This window comes from Panicum virgatum, unplaced genomic scaffold, assembly GCF_016808335.1.
Source record: "Panicum virgatum strain AP13 unplaced genomic scaffold, P.virgatum_v5 scaffold_5288, whole genome shotgun sequence".
Classification (NCBI taxonomy): Eukaryota; Viridiplantae; Streptophyta; class Magnoliopsida; order Poales; family Poaceae; genus Panicum; species Panicum virgatum.
Window position 1 is genome coordinate 32,159 of NW_024376498.1, and position 11,504 is coordinate 43,662.

At 39.7% G+C, this 11,504-nt stretch overlaps 1 protein-coding gene across 1 annotated transcript; it reads right to left on the reverse strand.

Moving 5' to 3' along the window:
* Nucleotides 1–4,677: 4,677 nt before the first annotated feature.
* Nucleotides 4,678–6,815, reverse strand: LOC120694372 (pectate lyase-like). The gene is made up of 3 exons (XM_039977505.1): nt 6,064–6,815; nt 5,063–5,192; nt 4,678–4,932 (listed from the first exon to the last, which is right to left on the reverse strand). Exons 1-3 carry the CDS (start codon nt 6,813–6,815, stop codon nt 4,726–4,728), a joined length of 1,089 nt encoding a protein of 362 aa, XP_039833439.1. The 3' UTR covers nt 4,678–4,725.
* Between the last annotated feature and the right edge of the window lie 4,689 nt (nt 6,816–11,504).

Below are 11,504 nucleotides of genomic sequence, written 5' to 3' on the forward strand. Positions count from 1 at the left end.
ATTTAGTCGACCTCTGCATCGAATACAGGTCAGTCAAAAGGGATACTGCTCGATATATAAAAGAACAGTTGAAGCCTAAAGTCCCCCCGCCGAGGGAAAAGGTACCTCTAGAATTAGGAAAAAAGCTTATCGCAAACCTAGACAACCCACCAAAACCGAAAAGCTTACCCTTGGACTATGATCGGACTCTGACAAAGGCCCACAAGGTGAGAAATCAGAAGAAATATGGCAAGACCATTCCTCAGCTTGGCACACAACGAAAAGAACTCGAGCCCCTCCGGGTGCCAATGTTGCCAGTCCTACACGAGACAGACCTACACGCGGCGCAATTTCATGCTGAAACAGGATTAATGCTTGAGCAGGCAATGGGGCAAGAGGAGGATATCCCTGTCGCTCCTGTTGTTGCTCCATTCGAGCATGGAAAACCTTTTGTCACTGAGGAACAGGAGATGAGTCTGGGCACGCAGATGTTCAATTTGCATAGATGGTACCTGCGAAAGTCGAATGACGAAATGAAAATGTTTGGAGTCAAGTATCGTGACCATGATTTCTACCACGGGGAGGACAACTTCTGGGTGTACATTGACAATATATATCACATATACCATCGACAAGCCCTCGACTTCTCTATTATCACCATTTGGGTTCTGTAAGTATCACTTATCTCTATATTAATTCTTTTTGTTAACAAGCAATGTAATAATCTGTGTGCATTATATATTTTCTATTGTATCATTTAGACAGGAGATCCAAAAGAAGCCGAAAAGAAGGATGGCAACATCAGATCGGCTTCATGTCTCCGTTGCTAGTCAACCAGAAAATGCTCAACAAAAATTACAAGGAAACGTGACAAAATATGTACGATTCGTTAACTAGGCAAAATTACAAATTCTATATATTCATACCATACAAATATGGGTAAGTCTTGGTCGACTCAATCCTTGGTTATATTTTTAAATAAATACTAAGTCGTCTATTGCATGTATGTATTTATGCTATCTATATCTGCAGTTATCATTGGGTTTTACTCATACTTGCCATAGAGACTGGCAATCTTGTAGTGTTTGACTCAATAAGAAAACCAAAGTCCGCAATCCAACATATCATAAACCCCTTAAATAGGTAAGTTCAGTTTGCACAATTAAATCCTTTTTCAGTGAATAACAATTGTTGAATATCAAACTTAACTTTGAGCGCAGGGTGTGGAAAAAATTTGTGAAAACAAACAAAGGACGTGGTCAATGGAGCCCCGAACTGAATGTTAAAATGGATTATCCGGTATTTTGATTCATGAATATTTTTCTAATCAAGTAATTCCAAATTATTCTTTATTGAGTAATTTATTTGTTTCTCCTTAAGTGTGCGAGACAAAAACAAAGAACTGATTGGTGCGGGTACTACGTATGCGACTTCTTGCATATCATGACTCCATGCGGGAAGCCTACTACGGAAGACCTAAGAATACGTACAAACCGTTCACTAGTACATTTTGGATCCTAGAGATGAGTTCTACCACGACGGTCACATCCATAGAGGATTTCAACGTCTTGAGTGGCCTAGTAGTTGGACTATAAACATGATTTGTACAATTGTAAATATTTCTAAACATGATGCCTTGTTGTTTGGTATTTGTAAATATATTAGTTTAGCTAATTAGCTTAATTATATGCTTGCATTTGACTTTTAGTTAGTTTCAAATATTCTGTGAAATCAAACACGACCAATGAATGTATAGTACTGTAGAGCTCGGGTACGCTTAGCAATTATAAAAGAATAAATAGTAATAAATAAAACAAACAAACTGGATTTGTGCAAAATAGGGAAAGCTCATTGGTACCGGTTAGAAAGACCAACCGGTACCAAAGGGGCTGCCAGCTTGCGTCAAGCTGACAGCCCCTTTGGGTACCAATGGATGTCTAAGGCACCGGGTGAAAATCCGGTGTCCTAGACCGAGGCCATTGGTCTCGATTTGGGGGAACCAATTGCAAAATCGGTACCTATGAGCATTTTCAACCGGTTCTAGGCCAGTTTTTCTAGTAGTGTTTTCTAGGGTGGCCTCAGCTATTCAATGTGTCAAAGGCATCATAAATGAGCCAGGGGCTCGACTTATATAGAGTGGAGAAACACCCCTAGCCATTTGAAGTAACCTGCCCAAAAAGTCGTAGGCACCGGTTGAACCGGTGATAGGGCGTCGGTTCTCAACTGGTCACTCTATGACCAAATAGTAGCTGTTGGAAATTTGACACTGTGTGCAGGCTTGCATCATTGCACTGATACTTGCTCCGGTGGGGCACCGGTTCAACCGGTGCTTAAGGAAATCTTGGGTTAAGCAAAACAGTGTCTCTGGTCAATAGTATGATGCTTGCACCAACGCTTGTCTAGACACCAGCGGTTCCACCGGTGCTGAAGCAACTATTTTACCTCCAAAACATGCTCTCTGAAGAATAGTAGGGTGAATAGACCAGTGCTTAGTTTTAGAAGCATTGGTTTAACCGGTGCAATAGAGATTTTCATTTGATTCCGACTGCACAGCTCAGATAGGCCGAAGCCTAGGCACCGGTACAACCAGTGCCCTTCGATTGCACTGATGCCTAGGCGTCGGTTTAATCGATGCAACAGAGATTTTCTGTTTTCAGATGAATGTACTTGGAATTGATTGCTTCTTCACCATTTTGAGTTTTCAAGTGTTTTCTTGAGTTCTTTGAGCAGTCTTGAGCTGAGTTTGAACAAGTGTGCGAGATTCTATGGCCAATTTGATTTGGGTCAAGCTAATAACTCGAGAACCCCTTTTAATAGTATGATCACAAACTAAAAGCTATAAAACTCAAACTAAATCAAGTGTCCTTCATCTACTTGTGACACTTGAATCTAGAATGCTCCTTAATCTTGAAAATTGAGTCTGTGGTTCGTTTGATCATGAATTTTGAGGGGTCTCCTTTCACATTTCGTATGAGACATAACTTGTAAAAGTTATTTCTTCAAAACACACGTTAGTCGCATACGGTCGTCAGTAATCACAGAAAATTACCAAATGCATCTACGGGCCTAGATACGCTTCACAGAGCCACATGATTGCAATGGCAAAAATCAAAAATTACGAAAGGATTAACAATAAACGTACAAAGACATATTATAACTTGATATCCAATAAGGATGGATATCAATATATCATGCATGTCCTTCTCCGCACCGAACAACTAAAATTGTCAAATGCATGTATGTTCTTCCATCAGCCGATCTATGCCCCTGGACTCAACAGTTAACGGTGCCCCGAGCATATGTTTCATCACATAGGTAGCTACTTTTCTACTAGTAATAAATAAGAACATATAACACAAAACCTAATGATAGCAGAGTGTTTGGGCCAGATGTTAGGGAGGGCCGAGCCCCACCCAGCCCACCCCCTGTATACGCATACGCCCCTGCCTCCTTGGACGATGACAGTGTAGGAATATGGGGTAGCAAAAACAAAAATTTTCTACCGCATAAACCCGGATTACTGCAGTTATAGATCACGGGATTAAAACTAGACGCGCGGTTACGGAACTTCTGTAGCGCGCCGGTGTAGTGCAGATGGAAGCCGGCAGTGCAGTTGCGTGAACCACCTCACGAACAGCTCGTCCTTGTGCAGCAAACGCAGCACCTCCACGAAGTCCACACGTACGGAAAAAAGTTTCGCACTCCGGATTGCTAGATCCATGAGAACGAACTAGGGCCGTTGCATGAGGAGGAGGAACAAGGAGGGGGAGCTACTGTCCACGGGTACTGTTCATGCGCGTGAATAGTAGCAAGGTTAGGGTTTTTAGGTGCCCCCCTTCTGTTTATATACCCCTTGGGTGGGCTGCCTTGGGCGCCCCCTTTTGGGCCTAAAAGGCCCATTAGTGCACTTAAGCCCAGTCTAATTCGGATTTCATTCTTATCAGCCTTCTTTCCCTTAAGTGTGTGACCCTATGGGCTCACATGCGAATAGACTGGCCCGAGTACTCTTACTTGGCCCAATAGTAGACAGTGGCCTCTAGCAAGACATGTCAACTCCTATACGCACATAAAGATCATATCAGACGAGCCGCCACAATATCATATACATGTTGTTCCCTTTGCCTCACGATATTTGGTCTAGCTTGAAGCCGGCCACTCTTTCTCGATCCTATGATTCGGAATTCTTGGTTAACTCTTAACCCCAGCATGGCCATGTATTTCCTAATCCAAATCACTCGAGGGGTCTAGAGATTTCTCTCTCTTGTAGAGAGGGTCAAATCCTATCTTGATCGACTATGTCTCACAGCATGCTTTTTGACAGACCCGAAAGCCACATTTATGACTACCCTGTTACGGTGCAGCGTTTGTTGGCTCCTAAATAAGTCAGTTCACATCTTGAGTATATACGACGATCTCAGGTCTTAGGACACAGCGTAAATATTGTGTAATGAGAAGTCATCATCTCGTGTTTTGTCAATTCAATCTCATGTCTCACATAAGCCCACATTATTAGTTTGACATCACCTTGTCCATGACTTGTGAAACATAGTCAATCAACTAATACATGTGCTAGTCTAATATTCATGTGTGTCCTCACATGAACTCCGACTAGGAACATTTTAGAATATTCATACAAGTATAGAGTTTCACAAATACTTCACATAAGCATTAATCAATACAAGTTGTCATCCATGAATATTCAAAGTACACTTTATTAACCATGAATACAAGGAAATACAATTGCCACTAGGACATATTTCCAACAGACAGAACCCCTGCCGAGGCAGTCATCGACGACACTGAAGAGACCGATTTGGCGAAGCTAGGGGTGTCGACATCAGGTCTGGCACTGCCCGATGATCTGAAGAATGCGCCGTTGAGCATCATATCACCTTCAGAAATCCAAGTCCAGGTACTCCACTCACTCTCCGGTGCTTCCTTGCGCTTTGTCACCTGAAGAAATTTTACAGTTCAAAGTTTGTGATTCTACTAAAAAATGGGTACAGATCTATTTCACAAGTCACAGCGGCCTTGCAAAAAAATAGAAATAAAAGAATTACTGCGAAAGGTGATAGAAAAAAACCTCTTTTTCCTTGTCAGCGAGGAATCGATTGCCATGGCTCAGAATTGTTGGCGAAGCGCTGCCACCAATGGCATATAGCTGCCAGTTTATGTAGTCATTGTTGATGACATGAAACAGCCCGAACCGACACCTATTGAGTAATGGAGTCAGCATTTTTATTCAGCTAAATAAATGCAATATATCGTATCATCAACAACCCAAGGAGACTACTAAGTACTAAGGCCAGTCTCAATGGAGAGTGTCATCATATGGATATCTAGACTGTGAGCTAGGTAATCGAGTCGGAGGAGTGTTATGGTGATGACACTCCTCTCACATCCCATGATACTCCCCCTTATCTCTTTTCTGCCACATCAGCAAATTTAATGCTTATGATACTCTCATGACCCTCCTACTTAGATTGGCCTAATTTACTGTCGCCCATTAGCAGGGCTTCTTCCGGTCGAATTCCGACAAGCTGTCCAGTAGGCCAATCAAATCCCCCACATGCGCTCGCCCCAACTTTCCATTCCTTTTGTTATCAAAATTTATTCAAATACACATGTTTGCAGATGAGTTTATAGAAAACAAATTTTGTATGAAAATTTTAAACAGAAAAGTTTCCAAAAAAATCTGAAACAAAACATTCGAGAACAAAAATTTGAAAATAAAAAATTTGGAAAAACTTAGAAACAAATATTTGAATGCAAACCTTGGAGAAAAATTTGGGAAACAAAATTTAGGGATTCAGGATTGAAATTTTGAATAAAAAATATCAAGAAGAAAAAACAGAAAAAATAAACAAAAAAAATACTACAGGTAAAGAGAGCAAACAGAGGGGGAAAAAAGAAAAAAGAATCGCATGTGCGGACTGCGGAGGAGATGTACGCTCAGGTGAAGCAGCTAATGACCATGTGTGCGGTGTGGTCTACCACTAGTAAACAAGTTGAGATCGACCGCTGGCCCAAGAAGTTACGGTCTTCAAAAACATATATAGTAAATCAAAAAGGCCTTTAAATTACCTTGGCATTCTTTGGACAAGACCTGGCCCGAAACGGTTAAACGCAACGGTGACCTTCATGTCCTTGTCATCAGGGAAATCGTCACTGTGCCCGAGAAGCATTGCCTTGTTATGGTTCCTCAGGAGGTTGTTGGACAGGGTCACGCGTGTGGAGCCTTTTGTGACATCGATGAGGCCGTCGGTGCAGGCTTCAAGCGTGCAGTGGTCCACCCACACGTCGGTGGAACTGAGGACGGTGATGCCGTCGCCGTCCGACATGCCACCACTAGCAGATGACGACGATGACGCCAGAGGCGTCCGCGCAGGCTTGCAGTCGCGTATGGCGAGCCCGTGGATAATGACGTGGTTCACGTTGTGCAGCACGAAGCAGGCGCCGCCGTCCCCGACGACCACGGCGGCGCCGCGGCCGTCCACAGTCTTGTACGAAGACACCACGAGCCCCTCCTTGGGCCTGATGGTCATGTCGCGCGCGAAGGTGATCCACAGGGGCTCCTCCTGGACGAGGCCGTAGCGGAGGGTGCCCGGCGCCGGGGCCGCCGGGTCATCGTCGCTTGGGTCTGTCACCACGTACGTCTTGCCGTTCTTGCCGCCGGTGGCGTCACGGCCGAACCCGATGGCGCAGTCAGCGAGGCGCTGCCGGTTGTCCGCGCAGCTGGGGTCGCTTCGCCAGCAGTCGTCCACCGGGTTGCCGGTGCCACAGTCGTCGTCGCCAAGCATCCGTCGGCGCAGTGACATGTTCATGCTTCTGTTCATCAGGGATTGAAGATTAAACCTCAAAGAGATGCATGCTCATACTTCTCTGAAATTAATAACGTTTAGTTACCTGACTGCATCTTGCACGACTTCTTGCCCAGCTGCGGATGAGTTGATGATTGTCAATGGCAATGCAGAAGACATGGACAGGGAAAGAAAAGATGAAAAACATAAGAAGATGAGAAAGGCCATTGTTCTTGGTGACAATACGAAATTGACCTGAATATGACTTTAGTTGTGTCTGTTGATCTCAGTCTATATAGACAGTGAAAAGGAAAGTCCGCCATAGGGAAATTCTTTTGTTTGCAATGACCATCTAGGACTATGAGTGCATATAAGGGAATTATTTAGGGTATAACGATCTTGCTAGGACTATTTTATCCAGGAGAGAATGCATGAGAGTAAGACTCCACCACCAATAATGCTCTCTGGCCGGTGTGTGAGTATGGTGTGCATGCTTATTTGAGGTTATATTACAGAAATGTTTAATCCTTGTAACGGAAAAGAAATTTGATTATTCCTCTTGATATAAATTGTTCAAAAAAATCCTCTTGATATATATTCTTCTCTCTGTAACGTTGGAGCGCACTGGACAGTCTAACCGCTGACTTCTTCGTCCATATCTTTCTAAAGTTAATTCTAACATCACATAACATGGCACTGACACGCCAAGATTCTAACATCACATGACATGTATACTATGTTTTCACCATTGGATTCTGTTTAAGAGCAGTAGTTGAGTTGACGGGGAGTAAGCATGTGAGGGGTGTTACATATATAACTGTGGAATCCGAGGCTCGTTAATTAATAAATCTTGGCACGATTGTGAAGAGACAATACTATGTCGTTAGGCCATCAGACTCCGTGTTCTGGTCTCACGTGGGTGTGGATCTTGAGGACAAAACCAATTTTTATTTCAGCATCGGTCCAATCGCAGAGTGGCCATGATAAATTGTGAATATATATATTTTTACTCTCTCTGAAGCATTGGAGCGCACTAAACGGTATACTAGCATATATTTCACGGGGAATCTAAGAAGGCTAAGCATGTGATAGTGCAACAGGTTAAAGTGCGCTAGTGGGCATTGATGGTCCAAAAGATGAAATCACCCAGTGGCTGATGGTGGAAGGTGATACTTCTGAACAGGTTAAAGTGGTGTCCATCGTGGGTTTTGGGAGGTCTCGGAAAGACAACTCTTGCAAACCAAGTTTACAGCAAATTCAAGAGTGAGTTTCAGTGCACAGTGTTCGTATCAGTTTCGAGAAGTCCTGATATGCCCAAGATTCTGAAAGACATGCTTTCTGGACTTGGATATCACATCATGGATATGGCAGATGACATCAACAAGCTTATCACGGCCCTCATTGAACACCTAGCAGATAAGTGGTACGCACGTTCATAAAAACAAAATGAGGACATGAGACTAAGGACTTGTTTAGATCTTGTAAAAATATGGACGAAATTTACTGTAGTAATTTTCAACCGGACATTGGAAGGACTAAACATGATCTAATTATTAAAGTAATTACACTGATGGACGGGAAATCGCGAGATGAATCTATGAAGCCTAATTAATCCATCATTAGAGATTGTTTACTACCACGACATTGTCTAATCATGGTCCAATTAGACTTAAAAGATTTATCTCGCAATTACACCCGGGGTTATGAAATGGATTTCGTCTGTTATCCATATTTAATACTCCTAATTAGTGGTCAAACGTTCAAATTAATGTAGTACTGAAGATTTTTTAGGATCTAAACAAGGTGCAACTTATTTCTAGTCTGTTGTCATAGTATCTGCAATTCATCCTTGTCTAACCATAGATAGCTACCTTAGTTATATGTTATGGAAAGTTTATTATAACATACTAGCCTATCAACTCGTGCTCCTGCACAGCAAATTAGAAATAATAAAAAATACTATTTATAGCTAATTATTGTAATTATCTATCTCACGCCCTTTCTGATCTATTAAATATTCTAACACATACTCTAAAATACATATTATATTATCTAATTGCAATAGATTTTATTTTGCATAATACCTCCATGTATGTTTGATATATATTTAATTGAATCATTTGTTTGTGAATTGATATTCTTATCTCTTTAATCATACATAAATACACGATGACACATATCGCGTCCAATATTTTATATAAATAATAAAATAAATAATATATTAATAATGATATAAATAGTAATTTAAAGTTTTATATTGGCGAACTTTAATTCTTTTTATTATAATTATATAATTTAGATTTATATTTAGGTGTTATGTTATTAACTTTTAGTAATGACATAATTCGATAATTTATACGCAAATTTATGGGTTTATTTACATTATTTTATAATGATTTAGGTGGGTAATTTACACGAAGTATAGTGAGTTACTTCAGTTTTTTTATAATGGCTATGGTGGGTAATTTAGATATATGTTTAGTGGTTATTCTAGTCTATTTTATAATGGTAGAGGTGGGTAATTTATTAGAAAAGATAACATATCCAATGACCATTATGATTAGAGTTGTCGAATCAATAGCCGGATGTTTCTGATTTTTGTGAGAATTTCTGGAACTTCTCTATTTTTTTAGAATGTTCACCTAGGATCCTCGGTGGTTTCATGTGGAGGCTTCAAAAGTGCCTCCAATTAGTAATAATAAAATATGAGAATCATCTGACTATATTTTGCAGTAGTTAATGTAACTGAAATTATTACCGACTGGATGGCGTAGATCATTTTCTAGTTGTTTCTTTTCGTCAAGTATATCAATTAATAGTTTTTATATTAGGCACTGGCATCTTTCTACACTTTGAGCCTAGAATTATGTTAAGTTAAAGCCAACTATGTACCCAATCATGTAGAAGAAAAATAATTTCTTTTCTCTGTAAACTTGTTTCTGAACGTCCAAGTTAATTGAAATGGTTTGAGTTCTTGATATTAAAATTTTGATATTTTGATATTTTGATATTATAGCTAGGTTCGCCTACATCTGGAATTGTAAGCAAATCGTAAGGTATATTTCAATGTTTCAAAATTGTTTATTTTCAGTATGCGATTTATATGTATACTCCTAGAGAGAGATTGATCATAAGTAATGAAACAATTGAGATGACAATATCCCAACAAACCATGCCAAAATATCTATTACCTTTTTCTTTTATGGAGAGAAATATATTTTTCATATGAACTCAACTATAGATCATTACATTGTAAATTTAGTTCTTGGACCAAACTTTTATATCCCTAAAGAGTCTCGCAATAATAAGTTTGCATATACATGTAGTAATTTATTTGAATGTTTAGGTTCTTGTGACCTTGTGAACTATACCATTTCTAAATTTGGCATCGTTTTGGTTCCAGAAGTTATATAAGATCATGCCACCAGCATCATCTTCCATCTCGCAACCTTGTTTCATTAGGTGACACCTGATCGAAATTAAAATTCACCTAAATTGTTCTTCTCATCTTCTTCCGTCCCCTGCTCCTTCTCTAGCTGGAATGCCCTAACCCAATTCCAAATTTTGGACGGCTTGAACAGAGGCACAACAGAGAGACGTCCCGCCTCCTGCTCAATACTAGGGGTGCAAATTGACGTTTAGGTGCACCTTCAACCTCTTTAATTCAAAAGTTTGTGCCACTCCTCCAAAATGATATCTCAATTTGAAAAATTAGCGCATATATTAACTAAATAGGATTCCAGCAGGGTATGCCATATATAAAAAAATCAAAGCAAATACACAATATAATGGATGATAAGTTATAATGGTCATAAAAATCAATAATAGTAACCAAAGTATAAATTCTAAATATGAATAATTAAATAATAAAACAATGGTCCAAGGAGGACCGCCAACAGAGGAGGGTCGTAGAAGGTGCGCCGCTTGGCGCCTTGGCCACTGGTGTGACACCTCTGGTGCCAGTTTAACCAAAGCCAGTCAATTAACATAACTTCACACACAAATGAGCTAAGAAAACTTAAATAAGAACCCTATGTCTAGTTCTTGCAAACTTGTGTGTAAATGTATGTGTGCATGTGTTTGAGTGCAATGTGTTTGAAAAACAATAATTGGTACCCTTTTAAACTTGGCTTAACATGTGTGGTAATAAGGCGACAAAATAAACCTTTCATAAGGATCTATAAACTTTCTATGCAATCAAATTTAAACTGGAAAACCATCAGTTGAAATGATTAATGGAACCATTCTTTTATTTATGAAGAGCCACTAGTACAAACAAAATAGTAACATAAGGCCACAAATATTCAACGCACAAGTAGTTTGAAATCTTGAAATTTCATTAAGGAAAAGAAGACATAAAACATACTTACTTCAGAGGTCTAGTAAGAAAATATTTAGTTCTTCCTTAAATGACAAATTGGAGTTGTGAACAAACTAAAATTTTGAACAAGGGACCATAAACATTCCTTTAGCACACAATAATAATAAATATTTATAGAAAATAAGAATGCATCCTTGTATATGAGTAGGTGTGGATATAAAACTTGTTCCTTTAAAATTCTTGAACTTTCATGCTCAACTGGTCACAAAGAGGTAGAATAAAGACACACTCATATTCTTGTGACACATAGTTTAATTTACAAAGACTTTTTGGCAAAGTCAAGATTTAAACAAATCAAATAAACAAGAGTTCAATTTCTAGTAATAAGGAAGTTAAAAATAACT